The sequence below is a fragment of the Symphalangus syndactylus genome, chromosome 18 (genome assembly GCF_028878055.3).
Source record: "Symphalangus syndactylus isolate Jambi chromosome 18, NHGRI_mSymSyn1-v2.1_pri, whole genome shotgun sequence".
Classification (NCBI taxonomy): domain Eukaryota; kingdom Metazoa; phylum Chordata; class Mammalia; order Primates; family Hylobatidae; genus Symphalangus; species Symphalangus syndactylus.
Genome location: NC_072440.2, coordinates 68,147,043 through 68,163,604, shown reverse-complemented (window position 1 = coordinate 68,163,604; position 16,562 = coordinate 68,147,043). Strand labels below are relative to the sequence as shown.

The window sequence follows — 16,562 nt, the reverse complement described above, 5'->3', positions numbered from 1 at the left end:
CTTGCAGTGAGCCAAGATCACGCCACTGCACTCCAGACTGGGCAACAGAGCAAGACCCCGTCTCAAAAAAAAAAAAAAAGTTTTCCCTGACATGGAAACCTTCAGAAATGAAAACCCAAAGAAACAAGGAGATCTGTGTTTTTATGGTCAGTGTGCAAAATTATGATTGGTGGACCCAAAGGTATGATCTGGTGGGGCACGGTAGCTCACACCTGTAATCCCAGCACTTTGGAAGACCAAAGCGGGTGGATCATCTGAGGTCAGGAGTTGGAGACCAGCCTGACCAATATGGTGAAACCCTGCCTCTACTACTAAATACAAAAATTGGCCGGGCGCGGTGGCTCACACCTATAATCCCAGCACTTTGGGAAGCCAAGGTGGGCGGATCATGAGGTCAGGAGTTTGAGACTAGCCTGACCAACATAGTGAAACCCCATCTCTAATAAAAAATACAAAAATTCGCTGGGCATGGTGGCACGTGCCTGTAGTCCCACCTACTCAGGAGACTGAGGCAGGAGAATCACTTGAACCCCGGTGGTGGAGGTTGTAGTGAGCCAAGATCGCACCACTGCACTCCAGGCTGCGCAACAGAGCGAGACTCTGTTTCAAAAAATAAATAAATACAATTAAAAATTTAAAAAATAATAAAAATACAAAAATTAGCTGGCCGTGGTGGTATGCACCTGTAGTCCCAGCTACTCAGGAGGCTGAGACAGGAGAATTGCTTGAACCCAGGAGGCGAGGTTGTGGTGAGCTGAGATTGTGCCACTGTACTCCAGCCTGGGTGACAGAACAAGACTCCGTCTCAAAAAAAAAAAAAAAAAAAAAAGGTATGATCTAATAGTAATACATGAGGGAAGGCGTGGATTTAGCAAGGCCTGTTTGCTCAGATTCTTCTTGGTGTCCCTGTGTGACATTGCTTCCCATCTGGGTATAGGGCAGGACCCCTGTCACATGAGGGTCTTCAGGGGAGAAGAAGGGGAGAGGTCACAGACTGACCTTCCTGGCAGCCTGCTTCAGAGAAGAAGGATGAGGGGAAGATGAGAGTGGCCTTCCTGCTTCTGCAGCTTTTTGCATTTCTAAGGTGCCATATTTTGGGGTAGCATTTCCTGTACCCTATCTGTGGCTAGTAGAAAAACCTAAAATCCCATGTGTGGCTTGTAGTATATTTCTTTTGGACACTGCTGCTCTAGAAGTAGCATGGCCTGAGGACAGAGCAGAGATGGTGGACTCAGAATCTCAGCTTCCTGAATGACCTTGGGCAAGCTCCCTAACTTTTCAGAGCCTCAGTTTCCTCCTCTGTAGAAATGAGGCAGATTCAGGGATGTGGCACACAGTAGGTTCTTCAGTCAAAGCCAGCACTACTGAAGAGTGCCCTCTGCTCAGGCTGGAGGCAGGCAGCCCACCTGCCCCTTCTCCTTCCTCCTGCCACCAGGCTCCTTCCTCCAGCCTGGAACCCCTTCTCCTTCCTGGACAGCCTTCTACCCTGCTCCCAGGAAGCCCTGCCTGACTGTGCTTTCACTCACTGTCACTGTCATCCCTTCCCAGGGTCTGAAGAGCTACTCAGGGCCAACCCTGCACTGGAGACAGGAAGCCGGGCACCTGCATGAGCCTCTGACCCAGAGCCCTGGAGCCCACAGGCTCATCTGAGAGCTAGACACACTCAGTCACTCCAGCTCTACGGGCAGGCACCTGCACAGAGGTAAGGGGAGAACCCCGTCTTCTGGGACGGTGAAGAGTCCACCCCTCCCCTGGGTGCCTCTGAGCTACCCAGCACCTGTGGGCACAGGCTGGCCTTTAGTCCTCTCAGCCCAGGTGACCAGGTCATACCACACACTCACAGGGAGACAGGCTGCCAACCACAAATAAATTCTCAAATAATGATTCCATTCTGGCGGTGGTGTGTGCTGGGAAGAAAAAGAACAGGATGCTCTGAAAATGTGTGACAGGGAACCTCGCCCGGCCTGAGGCCCTGGGGAGCTTTCCTGAAGAGGGGACGTTTGGTGGGGGTCCTGAGGGGGGTGTCTTACTAGAAGAAGTGTGGAGAGGGGCGCATTCGGGGTGGGGAGACACTAAAGCTGGGGCAGGCCACACAGGGCAGGAGCCCCAGGAAGCGGTCCAGTCTTGGTGCTGTAGAAAGAGGAAAAGGCTCCAAGCAGGGATGGGTTGCCTTATTAATCACTCTGGTTGCCATGTACAACCAGGATGGACCAGGTGGTACAGGGCAGAAGGGAAGTGGCTCACCCCTCAGGGAGGCTCTGGCAGTGTCTGGGGAGATGATGGGGTAGGAGCAGTGTTGATGGAGAGAAATACTGGGTTCCCAGTGTGGTCTGGATGTAGGATCGGCAGCACTGGGTCCTGGGACATGGGGGTAGAGGAAAGAGGGAACTCAGGAAATGCCTAGGTGAGGGCCAAGCCGAGTGCACTCAGTGGGGTGCCGTTTTCTGAGATGAGGGAGGTTGGTGGGGAGGATAGGTTTGGGAGAACAATTTTTCAGCCAGCCCTGACTTGCTGGAGGCAGAAAGGGCCATGGCCTAAATGCTGCCCAAACAGCCCCTGCTTCAGGGAGGGGCTGGTGCAAGGAGGTACTTCCTGCCACTGAGAAATCCACCAAGGACAAGGGGCCCCTGCTGGCAGATGGGGAGGAGCTAGAGCTCAGCATCCGCATAGCTGCCTGACTCCCAGCAGAATGCTGGCTCTGAAACCAGCTGTCGACTCACACCCCAGCCCTGCTGGAGGGTGATAAGCCACAGGAGGGACCAGGGCAATGTCTTCCTTCTCCACCTTCTGAGTCAAGGGTCATAGACTGTTCATCCATATCACCGCCTTCAGATGTCCACAGGCGGCAGAAGATGGACCAGAGGCATTCTGCGTGGGCCGCAGGGGAACTGGGGAAGAACGGGAGCCAGGCCCCAGCACAAGACAAGGATGGGCTTCGCTGTGGTTACTGCTAATAATATTATTCATAATAATAATAATTAATATTGCTTAAGAACTTTTACTGGTGCCTTGCATTGGACCAAGCACCTTACTCATGACTCCTTTAATGCCTTCACAACAACCTGGCCTGCTTGGAGACAATGTCCCCATCTTACAGCTGGGCCTCAGTGACTTGCCTGAGGCCAGGAAGGGGCAGGGCTGGGATTCTCTGTATAAAAACGTAATAGCAGTCCTAGTGTTCAATAGATCAGTAGGGTGACTAGTTTATAGTGATTTATTGTACATTTCAAAATAGCTGGAAGAAAATAAATGGAATGATTTTTTTTTTTTTTTTTTAAGACAGAGTCTCGCTCTGTCACCCAGGCTAGAGTGCAATGGCGCGATCTCAGCTCACTGCAACCTCCACCTCCGAGATCAAGCAGTTCTCCTGTCTCAGCCTCCCAAGTATCTGGGATTACAGGCACCTGCCATCATGCCCGGCTAATTTTTGTGTTTTTGTAGAGATGGGGTTTCACCATGTTGGCCAGGCTTGAACTCCTGACCTCAGGTGATCCACCCGCCTCGGCCTCCCAAAGTGTTGGGATTACAGGAGTGAGCCATTGCGCCTGGCCTCAAAAGTTTCTTAGCATAAAAAAAGGCCGGATGTGGTGGTTCTCACCTGTAATCCCAGCACTTTGAGAGGCCAAGCCTTTCAGAGAGGACTGCTTGAACCCAGAAGTTTGAGATCAGCCTGGGCAACACAGTGAGATCCCATCTTTACAAAAATTTTTTTAAATTGCCAGCTCAAGATGTTACCTACCCCAAAATAATAAATAATTAGCTAGGTGTAGTGGCACATGCCTGTAGTCCTAGCTACTTGGGAGGCTGAGGCAGGAGGATCACTTTAAGTCCAGGAGGTTGAAGCTACAGTGAGCTGTGAGGGTGCCACTGCATTCCAGCCTGGGTGACAGAGACCATGTCTCAAAAAGCAAAACAAGACAAAAAAAGGTAAAAAAGCCATATCTCAAAAAACAAAACAAGACAAGAAAAGACAAATTTAAGGTGATGGATATTCTAAGTACACTGATTTGATCTTTACAAATTATATGAATGTATTAAATAATCCTGAAACTATGTACCCTGAAACTATGGACATCTATTATGCATCAGTAAAAACAAAAACTGTTTTAAAAATATATATAATGGGGCTGGGTGCGGTGGCTCACGCCTGTAATCCCAGCACTTTTGGAGGCCAAGGCAGATGGATCACTTGAGGTCAGAAGACCATCCTGGCCAACATGGAGAAACTCTATCTCTACTAAAACTACAAAAATTAGCCAGGGGTGGTGGCAGGCACCTGTAATCCCAGCTACTCGGGAGGCTGAGGCAGGAAAATCACTTGAACCCAGGAGGCGGAGGCTGAGGTGGAGGCTGCAGTGAGCTGAGATCATGCCACTGTACTCCAGCCTGAGCAACAGAGCTAGACATCATCTCAAAAAAAAAAAAACCAGAAAACCTATATATATAATGGCTTCTCTGTCACCAGCGTGGCGACAATAGGTCTCATTGCAAGTTTTCATGTTTTCCTCTCTTGCACTTTAGAAGTCAAGTGCATTTTAAATTTTCTTTGCGATCCTTTTTCTTTTCTTCATTCAATCATTCAGTCATTATTTGCCAGTGAGCATCTACAATGGGCCAGGTCCCTGGCTGGCCACACTGGGGATACCACAGGGACTAAGGTGGCTCAGAGAGAAGGCTGTTCCAGCAGAGAGCAATCACAGCTGAGATGGGGGAAGCCCAGAGGGATTATCTAAGCCAGCACAGAGGGTGCTCGGGGAAGCCTTCTTGGAAGAGGTAATATCCAGGAACCCTGAAGGATGAGAGGAGTTAGCCAGGTGATGGGAATTGGACAGGGGAGCATGATTCAGACAGAGGGGACAGATGGGCGAGGATTTAGAAACAAGTGCCTGGTGTGCATGAGCTGCAACTCGTAGCTGATGATGGTAGCAGGGGAGACTATCGGGTAGAGGGGAGGGGACTGGAGAGAGGTGGGGTGATGGATGTGTCTGGAGGTGGCTTTTCTTCCACAGGCCACAGGAAGTACTGAGGCATTGTGGCTGGCATGACATGGTCCAATAGAGTTGCGTCCAAATCTCTGGAGCCGAAGTTGTTCAGATTGGAGAGGGCAGGCCTGTGACCCAGCTAGAACCTGATGCAGTGGTCTAGGCAGGATACGACAGTGGCCTGGTGTGGCCCAACACTCCCCATCACGCTGTAGCTAGAACTCTCAGTTGTGTGTGCCCTGTTCAAGGGTTCACTTTGGGAGGAAAGGGTGGTAGGCATGTTCTTGTTCATAGCTGTATCCACCCAGCCTTGAGCAGGGGACCCGACATACACGAGGCCTCAGGAAGGACTTGTGGAGTGATGGACTCTGCAGTATGTGCAGTATGTGCTTGGGGTAGGGGAACTGAGAGGCTGGTGAGACCACCCAGAATCGGGTCCGAAAGGCCTTGTCACCTGGGGCTGGGAAACAGACTTCTCCCCAGGGTCTGGGGTGAACTTCTGGCCTAGCAGCTCCTGGGCAGATGAGGGTTTCAGGGAGTTTCCTCCTGCAGCAGCCACGTGGCTCTGGCTGGCAGGGCTCTTCTCTGCTCACTCCAGGAGCTGTGAGGATGGCGCACCTGCTGGGCAGCCAGGCCTGCATGGACAGCCTGCGCACAGACCTCACCGACCTGCAGGGTGCCATCGTAGACATCTTCTCCCGCGCCGGGCCTGTGCACTTCCCCTCCTGGAAGTTCCCTGACCGCATGGCCTGTGACCTCGACATGGTGGCCCTGCTGGAGCACTATGACCATGTTCCGGGTGACCCCGAGTTCACGCAGCTGTCCCATGCTGTGCTGCTGGAGCTGGTCATTGACAGGTGAGGGCCTTGACCAAGCCTGGTCATCTCAGGATGCCGGCACCTGCCCCTGAAACCAGTGGCAGCTACGGAAGCCCCTCCAGAGGCAGGGGTGATGTTGGAACAACAGTCACCATTGAGTACCTGTCGGGGCCACATCAGCTCAGGACTTTCAAAGTGGTCTTACCTTTTATAGTGTGTCTTGTGTTGTGTGCTGTGCTATCCTGTGTTAGGCTCTCCTAGCCTGTCCACCTCAGGCAGTTGATTTCCATTCCATTGGTCTCTGTGGCACCACAGCTGTGACCACGGTCTCTCAGCCGCTCCCAGCTGCCTCCTCAGGGTTTCTGTGTCGGGGACCCCATAGTTACTTCTCAGAGTTTCCATTCCGGGCTCTCTTTCCTGTTGTCCTGAGGGTTGTGCTGTTCCCTCTGCATATCACAAGGCCAGACACGGGATGTGTTTTTCCAAATCCTGACCCGCTGGGAAGAGCCTCGTGGATTCTCCTGCAGCCCCATCACTTCTAAGCTATCATTAAAGTTAACATGGTTGGCCGGGCGTGGTGGCTCATGCCTGTAATCTCAGCACTTTGGGAGGCCAAGGCGGGTGCATCACTTGAGGTCAGGAGTTCAAGACCAGCCTGGCCAACATAGTGAAACCCTGTCTCTACTAAAAATACAAAAATTAGCTTGGTGTGGTGGTGCGTGCCTGTAATTCCAGCTACTCAGGAGACTGAGGCATGAGAATCACTTGAATCTGGGAGGCAAAGGTTGCAGTGAACCAAGATCACGCCAATGCACTCCAGCCTCAGTAATGAAGTAAGACTTTCTCAAAAAAAAAAAAAAAAGTGAAAATAAAAATAAAGTTAACATGGTGTGCTTGGCACGGTGGCTGACACTTGTAATCCCAGCATTTGTGGGAGGTTAATGGGAGGATCATTTGAGAGTTCAAGACCAGCCTGGGCAACACAAGGAGACCCCATCTGTACAAAATATTTTAATAATTAGCTGGGTGTGTTGGTACATGCCTTTTTTTTTTCCTATGAAGTTTTGCTCTTCTGGGAGTGCAGTGGTGTGATCTTGGCTCACTGCAACCTCCACCTCCTGGGTTCAAGAGATTCTCCTGCTTCAGCCTCCCAAGTAGCTGGGATTACAGGTGCCTGCTGTCATGCCTGGCTAATTTTTTGTATTTTTAGTAGAGACGGGGTTTCACCATGTTGACCAGGCTGGTCTCAAACTCCTGACCTCAGGTGATCCATCTGTCTCGGCCTCCCAAAGTGCTGGGATTACAGGCGTGAGCCACCACCGCACCTGGCTGGTGCGTGCCTGTTGTCCCAGCTACTTAGGAGGCCGAGGTGGGAGGACTGTTTGAGCCCTGGAGGTCGAGGCTGCAGTGAGCCATGATCATGCCACTGCACTCCAGCCTGGGCAACAGAGCAAGCCCATCTCAAAGAAAGAAAAAGCAAAGCTAACATGGTCACCAGCCTTTCACATCCGGGGGACTGTATCCCAGGGTCCTAGCGCTCAAATACCTTAAAAATGGTCAGGTGCATTGGCTCACGTCTGTAATCCCAGCACTTTGGGAGGCCAAGGTGGGTGGATCACCTGAGGTCAGTAGTTCGAGACTAGCCTGGCCAACGAACATGGTGAAACCCCGTCTCTACTAAAAATACAAAAATTAGCCGGGCATGGTGGTGCCTGCCTGTAGTCCCAGCTACTCTGGAGGCTGAGGCAGGAGAATTGCTTGAACCTAAGAGGCGAAGATTGCAATGAGCTGAGATCGTGCCATTGCACTCCAGCCTGGCGACAGAGTGAGACTCTGTCTCAAAACAAACAAACAAACAAAAAACAACCTTAAAGCCGTGAGGGCCAGACAGGTGGCAAGGAATGTGAGGGACTCCAGTGGTTTCAGGATGACCTGCCTAGGGACAGAGAAGCCAGGATTACCACTCTGAGGGCTGGAGGAGCCCTTGGTACAAAAGCACCATCTGTAACCTCTGAGCGGCTGAACGTGTATGAGCACAGAACACACCTTCCTTTCTCCGTGACTTTACGCATTACAGTGTCCCTCTGCTAGGAGTGTCCTGCCCATCCATCATGGCCTGGTTTACCCAGCCCCTTCTCTGTGAAGCCGTCTCTGACATGCGCTCTGCCTTGCCTGACCCCTCTGCCTACCTCTGGCTGAGTTAGAGTGGTGTAGCATTGAGCTGCTCAGTTTATGGCAGGGGTGGGATCACGGCTAAGGCTGCAGACAGCACCACAGTCTCCTGCTGCGAGGGTCGGTTGGTCTGAGCAGACGGATTGCTCTGCCAAGGCCATGCTCTCTCCTCTTTTCAGATGCTTTCCCATTCCCCGGTGTTGCTTGGCACCATGGCAAGTGCTGTTGTCCCTGTTTGCAGAGGAGGACACCTTGACCAGAGAGGGGCAGGGCCTGGAGGCAGTTGGCACCTCCTCCCCCAGGCCCTCTCTGCCCAAGGCCCCACAGGTTTTGGGATGACCCTGCTGCATCTGCAACAAGCTAAGTTCATTCATCTTCCTGGTACGTGTTGTGAACACAATACTTCTTTAAAACAGCTTGGTTCCCATGCAAATGCGAACTTGGCTTTTTATTATAATACTCCTTTTTCTTACAATTCATGCCTGACTATAGTTTTAAACTTGGAGGTTAGGACAGAGACCTAGCTGTCTTGACACAGGTCTCCACTGTCACAGAAGCAGCTCACCCTGCAGAAGCCCCTGACTAGCCTCAGGAGACTGTGCACACTCCCTGCTCTGCCCTATCAACCTGTGGCTGTGGGCAAGCTCTTCCCCTCTCGGGGTCTTAGCTCTGTCATCTATCAGGTGGAGGTTCTGGGCCACATAAGGCAGCTGTTCACCCAGAACTTTTCAAGGACTCAGGATGCAACTGAGGCAAGGCCAGGCCTGGCTTCACAGAGCTCCCTGGTCCAGTGGAGAAGAGCCAGGCAGAAATGCCACCCAGGAGACACAGAAGAGGCTCCCAAGCTGAGGTTGTGGCCAGGGAGGGCTTCCCGGAGGAAGTAGCCTCTGGGTTAGGTTTGAAGCTGGCCCAGCAGAGCATATTCTGAGACTCTGCAAGCTCTTGATGCCTGGGCCATTTCCCCAGAGCCAGAGCTGTGGTTGTATGGTCTGAGGGTATGTTAGCACCAGCCTGGGCCCCAGCAACCTAGCGTCTCTGCCCGCAGGCTCCTGCTGCTGCTTCAAAGCTGCATGAGCTACTTGGAGAAACTTGGCTCAGAGCAGATGATGCCCCCTGCACAGGCTGGGGGGCCCTGCATGTCCGTGGGGCTCACGGTGCGGCGCTTCTGGGACAGCCTGCTGAGGCTGGGCATGCTCCACCAGCAGCCACTCCCCCAGGTGGGTCCCAGCCTCCGTCTCAGGTGGGTCAGCCTCAGCCTCTGTCTCCCCACTGTGGTGGCCTTCACGCCTCGCCCCAGCTCTGGCTTCCTAGCCTACCACTATGTGCACCACAGCCTTCACTGGCTCCCACCGCCCTCCCAATCAAGCCCCACACAGTGTGGCGGTTAAGAACGCAGGCCTTGGGGGTCATGCCTTGCTCCCTGGCTCTGACATCCCTGTGGGACTTCGGAAAAATCTTGCCTACTTTGAACCTCAGTTTCTTCATCTGTACAACGGAGGTCATGTGACCCCTGTTTGTTATGGGCTATCCCATAATCCACACAACCACCCACTAGGGAAGGACCACTGTCCCCATGATGGGAAGGAAACTAAAACTGAGAGTGGTTATGGTGACACAAGAGCAGGCAGGTCCAGTAAGCAAGAGCCCAGTAACCAGCGGCTGTGACCGTCACCATCACCCTCCTAACACCATGCATACAATCAGATCAAGCCTGGAGCTCAGGGTGCAGGCCGCAGAGAGGAGACCTGGGTGTGGTAAGCTGAGTCAGAGTGAAAGAGGGAGAAAGTTCTCTCTTATTCACGTCGGTGTCAGAGAACATCTGAGGGTCTGAGTGTCAGGCAAGGCTGTCACACTCACAGAACATCCCCCAGGGAACCAGTCACCTCCCTCTCTACTTTCTCCCTCACCTGCTTTCCCTTGTCTTTTTCTGAACACAGAAAGGGGCAAACCAAAGGGAGACTCCCACCTCCAAGCCCACCACCAAGGGCGAGCCAGCCAGGAGCCCTGAATGTCTGACTGCCAAGTTCATCAAGCCCTCCTCCCCAGTGCTAGGCTTGCCCCAGACCTGCCAAGAGCCAGAGAGCATCCCTGTCAGAGCCTCCCTGCAGTTCCCAGCCACGACCTCCAAGAACACCAAGAGTGTCCACTCCCAGACCATTGAGACGGCCCTGGTGCCCTGTGACGCATGCGCCAGCGTCCAGGGAAGCCTGCGGATGGTGGGCAAGGCGGTCATCAGCCTGTGTCGGAGCCAGAACCTGCCCTCGTCCTTAGGCCAGTTCCAGCAACTGGTGCAGGACAGCATGGGGCTCAGGCCACTGCCGGCTGCCACTGTGGGCCGCTGGGCAGCAGAACAGAGGAAAGACCTGACATGCCTCAGTGAGCATGTGGAGGCCCTCAGGGCCCAGCTGGAGGAGGCCGAGGGGCAGAAGGATGGCCTGAGGAAGCAGGCGGGCAAGCTGGAGCAGGCGCTGAAACAGGAGCAGGGGGCACGGCGGCGACAGGTGGAGGAGAATGAGCAGTGCCTGTCTGAGTGGGAGTGCGACAAACAGCAGCTGCTCACAGGTCTGTGCCCCAGACGCCAGACACCTGGTGCCCAGGGGCTCTGCCACAGCCTTTGCATGGATGTTTGTGAGACAGGGCTTCCAGGGCAAGTGATTTGTGTAGAAGAACCCAGGCTGGGACACGGGCAAGAGGCAGGGAAGGGAGGGCAGCAAGGAAGGGTGTGTTCATCTGGTGGTGACACTGTGATCTCAGTCCCACTGGGGCCACCAGGAGCTGGGCTAGGACGCTTGCCCAGACTCATCCCTTGGTCAGGGAGGGAACCGAGGTATGTATCCACTTGCACTGTCAGTCATTGAGGGCTACTTCCAGAGAGTTATTCCCCTGGCACTTCCAGCCAAGCAGAGCAGCCTCTCTGGTTTTGGCAAAAGCCATTAGAGACAAAGTTCCTGGTACCAGAAGTTGGCCAGTGCGCGCTGACAGGAGGCCTGAGGGATTTGCCCTTTCTGAGCCTCACAGTTGCCTCCATGGACGACACCAAGGCCCAGAGAGGTGTAGACACATGGCAGCCAGCCCATGAGAAGCAAGGTGGATAAGGGCCCAGCCGCCTCCACCAGCCTCCCTAGAGCTCCTCCCATGGCCGCAGGCAGCCCCTCTGCAGGTGATGGGCTGCCTCCACTCCACGGGGCACACTGGGCATGAAGGCCGCCAGCCAGGTCCATGGGACCCTCTGAAGGGCCTCTCTCTTGGCTGCCATAGAAACAAGTGACCTAAAGACAAAGATGGCCACCCTGGAGAGGGAACTGAAACAGCAGCAGGAGTCCACGCAGGCTGTGGGTAAGGAGCCCCGTCATAGGCCCCCATGCCACATCTCAAGCTAGGGGTGTGGCTGGATGAGCATCGTCCATCTCTGGCCCCTAGCATCCAGGGCAAAGATGAAGGGAACCAGCCACAGGAGGGTGGGCCTGACCAACCACACTATTGGCGATGACCAAACTGGGGTGCCGCCTCCTACCAAGAAAGCACCTTCTATTTTCCAAACCCACCTCAGGTAGGGTCTAGAGCCCCATTTTGTGGCTGAGGACTCTGAGGCCCAGAGATGGGATGTGAGCTCCTGTCCTAGGTCTGAGGTAGTACAGCGCTCCCCTGCCCTACCCTATCCCATGTCCACTCAATGCTGCAGAGGCAAAGGCCCAGCAGCTGCAGGAGGAAGGCGAGCGCAGGGCGGCAGCGGAGAGACAGGTGCAGCAGCTGGAGGAGCAGGTGCAGCAGTTGGAGGCGCAGGTGCAGCTGTTGGTGGGTCGGCTGGAGGGCGCTGGCCAGCAGATCTGCTGGGCCAGCACGGAGCTGGATAAGGAGAAGGCCCGTGTCGACAGCATGGTCCGCCACCAGGAGGTGAGGCCAGGGCCCTCGCCAGCCTGGGCACCTGCAATGTAGGCTGCAAGGAGAGAGGGCTCCACTGTCAGGGAATGGGGGATCATCTGTATTGGGCACGTGCTCCCTGAGATACCTCCAGGTGTGGGGGTTGACTCACCTTTACAGAGAGTCTACCCTGAACCAGGCACTGGGGGAACAGTGACCCAGGGACTGATACTGCCCAGTGAGGCCTCACTCTGGAAGAGCACCCCACAGGCAAAGATGAGCAGGTGTGCCACACTCTCCTGCCAGATGGCTAAGGGGTGCAGGGAGGGATGGCCACATCTGCCATGGGAATCCAGAATGGCTTCTAGGAGGAGGTGGCCTTTGAGCTGGACGCCCATGATAGGCAATTAGTCCATCAGCCAGGGGAAGGATAGGGCGGGCAGAGGGTGAGCCAGGGCCCAGGGCATAGCTGTGCTCTGGGCAATGGGGCCTCACAGGAGTCCTCAGAAGTGTGGTTGAGGGAGTAGGTGACCTGTTGCCCAGTGAAAGGGGCAGGTCTGGGGGCTGTCCTGGCTGGGCCCACCCTCAAAAGCTCAGCAAGGAGCCAGGAGTTCATTTGAACCAGTCCCCAGCGTCAGACATGGGCCCAGGGTAGGGGAAGCCTTTCTACCCCAAGTGGGTGCTGTTCTCTGTGCCTTGCAAACTGTCACAGCCGCCATGTATCAGGTGTCTGCTGTGACCCAGGCTTCAGGCGCCGCAGCCTCTGATGCTTACTCCTCACTACAGCAACAGGAGGTAGATACTCTTGTCAATCCCGTTTTACGAATGAGGCAACAGCCTTATTGAGTGAGGTTAAGGAGGTTGCCCAAGGCCACACAGCTAGTGAGAGGTGAAGCCAGGACTCCGAGCAGTCCAGCGTTAGTTCTTCCTGCTTTCCATTCAGTGGGTGTTAGGAAATGTGGGCTTCAGCGATGTGGGATGATGTGACACTGGAGACCCGAGGAGAAGAAAAACTTAGTTCCCAGAATTCCTCTCCAAGTGGGGTCTATGTGTGACTGGAAGGAAGTGGGGGTGAGACCCCCAGAGCCAGCCAACTGCGTTCCAAGGGCCGGGATCTTCAAGCTGGGGTCTTGGCCTTGGCCAGGTCTGGTGTGCATCTGCCTGCTGCCAGCTTCCCCCAACCCCTACCCTTCCACTCGTGTGACCAGCGTTCCCTAGACACAGACACACACCCCAGGGGGGTAGCAGCAGGGGGTAGTAGATGCTGTAGCCTCCTTAGTTCCACATGGCTGGGCCTAGCCCTGTGGGTTTCACAGCCTCCCTGCTTGTCCGTTCCTGCTTAGTCTCTGCAGGCCAAGCAGCGAGCCCTGCTAAAGCAGCTGGACAGCCTGGACCAGGAACGTGAGGAGCTGCGGGGCAGCCTGGATGAGGCTGAGGCCCAGCGGGCCCGCGTGGAGGAGCAGCTGCAGAGCGAGCGGGAGCAGGGGCAATGCCAGCTCAGGGCCCAGCAGGTGAGGGTGGGGGTCTTTCTTTTTGCCAGAGAAGTCTCCGGCCAACTGAGTGCCTGCAGGCCTGTCCCGTGTCTTGTCTCAGGGGTAGGGACAGTGCCCCAGGGGCGCTGAGTGCCATGTGGCTCACTCAGGAGCCAGGCCTGAGCCTCCCCCTGCCCCAGGAGCTGCTGCAGAGCCTGCAGAGGGAGAAGCAAGGCCTGGAGCAGGCGACGACAGACCTGCGGCTAACCATCCTGGAGCTAGAACGGGAGCTGGTGGAGCTGAAGGAGCGGGAGCGGCTGCTGGTGGCCTTCCCAGACCTGCACAGGCCCACCGAGACCCAGATCCATGGTAGGGGACTGGGGATGGTACCAAGGGCACGCTGGGGCTTAGGGCCAGCAGCTGAGGGCTCGTGTGGGCAGGACACTGGGGACTGCAGCTCCCTAGCCTGCAGCAAGGGTGTTAAAGCCAGGCGGCCAGCAGTGCAGCCCCTGTGGACCCACCACAGCACGCAAGTGCTTCATGTGTCATCCACTCTGCATAGACAGGGACGTGAAAGCCCAACAGTGATGTGACTGCCTCTAGTCACAACAGCCAAACCCAGACACAGGTCTGGTTGTCCCCACAGCCTATGCTTTTCACTACGTCACATGCTAATTCTTGCTCGACTTCTCTGTGTCCCCCTTCTTGGTTCTTGGAATGGGTCCCCAAACCACATCATGGGACTAGTCCCAAGGACACAGCCTCCAGCTGCCCACTGTCCTGGACCCCATGGCACAGGAGTGCTAGGTACCCATCTTGGCACAGGATTGGATATCAGGTGACCTGGGTTCTCCCAGCCCCTCCAGACCCCTAAAGCGCTGGGGCAAATCCATTTGCAGAGCTGGGAGGAAGATCTGCAGTTAGCTGCTCATGAGACATCATCCAGGCCCTTCTGTCCCCTTCTCAACCACCTTGTGAGGCAGGTCATAGCCCCATAGCTATTTCCCATAGCAGGAAACTGAACCAGAAGGGGCAGCAATTCCCTTGGGCTCATGGAGCCAGAAGGAAGCATCCATCACAAAAGCAGGGGAAGAGCAGCCTCGTGAAATTCCTGCCGTTCCCACGCTTGAGCTGGCCGTGTGACCTTGGACAGCTCACTTTGGCTGTAGCCTGTCCAAAACAGGGGGCATTGTCAGAGATTCACTCTCCTCTCATGCTTATTTGCTAAGTTTTTTTTTTTTTTTTTTTGAGAGACAGAGTCTCACTCTGTTGCCAGGCTGGAGTGCAGTGGCGCAATCTCGGCTCACTGCAACCTCCACCTCCCCGGTTCAAGTGATTCTCCTGCCTCAGCATCCCGAGTAGCTGGGACTACAGGGCCCGCCACCACACCCAGCTCATTTTTGTAGTTTTAGTAGAGACGGGGTTTCACCATGTTGGCCAGGATGGTCTCGATCTCTTGACCTCGTGATCCACCCACCTCGGCCTCCCAAAGTGCTGAGATTACAGGCATGAGCCACTGTGCCCGGCCTTGCTAAGTCTTTTAAGAGCTCTAGGTCCCACCCAGCTCTCAGATTTTATAATACTATGGTCACCTTCCCCGCAGGTGGGGGGACAGGGAAGGGGGAATAAGGCCTCGGGGGAAGGAAGATGAGCTGGGAGGCCTGGTGCACTACACAGCTCCCTTGTGCCTGCCGGGCCACCCACCCAAGCTGGTGTGCCTCCCTTCTAAGGTCCTGTCCCATTGGGCACAGGAGGCACATCCAGCAGTGTGGAATCCCAGATAACATGTCCCACAGACTCTGGCAACGTCACAGATCACATGGAGAGGCAAGTGCAGGCCAACGACATCCGCATCCGGGTCCTACAGGAGGAGAATGGGCGGCTCCAATCAATGCTGTCCAAAATCCGGGAAGTGGCCCAGCAGGGTGGCCTCAAGGTGGGCCTGAGAGGGCGGGCCCTTGGGTACCAGGAGGAAGCCCCTACCCAGCAGAGGTCTTCAGACTGCCCCGGGACCTTGTGGAGAGCCCACCTCATCACATGAGGCCTTAGGCTGTGCTTTTGTGAAACATTTTTCACGTTTCCAGAAGGCGTGAGGATGTTATAAATCCAGTGCCTTCCAGTCCCATATGCCCTCTATAGCTGTTCATTCCTTTAAGTGCAACAAGAAGCCTTGTCGGGCCAGGCGCAGCGGCTCATGCCTGTAATCCCAACAATTTGAGAGGCTGAGGCGGGCAGATCACTCGAGCCCAGGAGTTTGAGACCAGCCTGGACAATATAATGAGACCCCGTTTCTACAAAAAAAAAAGCCATGTCAGAAAGAAACCTCCCCACACTTGCTGCCTGCCCGAGGCTCTGCAGCTGAGAATAGGCCCTGGAAGGCTTCATAGGCCCTGCCCCTAGGTGGAAGGGCCCATGGATATGCGCCCGGCCCTTCCCTCCCCATCCCTGGCTACGACATCCTCTTTGTACAGTGGGGAGGGGACTCTGGGCCCTTATAAGACTGGCTTTTTTTTTTTTTTTTTTTTTTTTTGTAGCTGATCCCGCAGGACCGGCTCTGGTCCCCTTCCAGCAACGGAACCCAGGGAACAACACTGCCAGTCCAGGCCCAGAGCACATCCCCAGGGTGAGTGAGGCTTTACTGGAGGTGGGGCAGGTGAGTGGAGTGTCCCCTGCACTCACAGGGGATCTTGGATCTGGTTTTCCTTCAGGCCTCTGGGCAGACAGCACCTTCCTAGCAGCAGGACAGACAGGACCCTGCTGGGCCAGCCCTCCACATCCCCACCTCGGCGGCCCTGCGTATCCCCACCTCAGCAGCCCTGCGCATCCCCACCTCGGCAGCCCTGCAGCCAGCCCAGCAAGTCCTTGCTGGAGGGTGTGACCCACTTGGACACCTGTACCCAGAACCCCATCAAGGCCTTGGTCAGGCTGAGGAAGAGACTGTCACCTGGCCGGAGACAGGCCAGCTCTGCACACCAGCCCCAGGAGCGGCCCATGTAGCCTGTGGCCCAGGGCTGAGGCTGGATGGGAGGTGGCTGGCAGCCCACCCACTGTAATAAAGCCCCAGCCATTGACCCGCAGCAATCTTTGCCTCACAGTATGACTGAGCCAAGGAAAGAACCCTTCCTTCCCTGTCCTGGGCAGGGGCCACTGAGTCCCCAGCCATGTAGTTCAGTCAGTCGGCAGAGTCCTGGCACTATGGGCCCTCAGTAAAAGGGGCCTTCTTGTTTCCCTCCCGACAGAGGCTGTGGGATAGGAGA

General features: G+C 55.1%; 1 protein-coding gene across 7 annotated transcripts in view; it reads left to right on the top strand.

Annotated features, from left to right (window-relative positions):
• The window catches only part of CCDC157 (coiled-coil domain containing 157), a 20,024-nt gene extending 3,642 nt beyond the window's left edge, over positions 1-16,382 (top strand). For 2 of the 7 annotated variants that reach the window (XM_063623557.1, XM_055251920.2), the window contains exons 2-12: positions 1,549-1,702; positions 5,581-5,839; positions 9,018-9,189; positions 9,910-10,534; positions 11,231-11,308; positions 11,655-11,866; positions 13,177-13,344; positions 13,506-13,674; positions 15,057-15,241; positions 15,840-15,928; positions 16,014-16,382. In XM_063623557.1, coding sequence (XP_063479627.1) covers positions 5,592-5,839; positions 9,018-9,189; positions 9,910-10,534; positions 11,231-11,308; positions 11,655-11,866; positions 13,177-13,344; positions 13,506-13,674; positions 15,057-15,241; positions 15,840-15,928; positions 16,014-16,302 — 2,235 coding nt within the window. In that variant the 5' untranslated portion in view covers positions 1,549-1,702; positions 5,581-5,591 and the 3' untranslated portion in view covers positions 16,303-16,382. Of the gene's footprint in view, positions 1-1,548; positions 1,703-5,534; positions 5,840-9,017; positions 9,190-9,909; positions 10,535-11,230; positions 11,309-11,654; positions 11,867-13,176; positions 13,345-13,505; positions 13,675-15,035; positions 15,242-15,839; positions 15,929-16,013 lie in introns of all 7 variants that reach the window. The other 5 variants (XM_055251919.2, XM_055251917.2, XM_055251921.2 and 2 more) reach the window with 4 other exon arrangements.
• Positions 16,383-16,562: the final 180 nt, after the last annotated feature.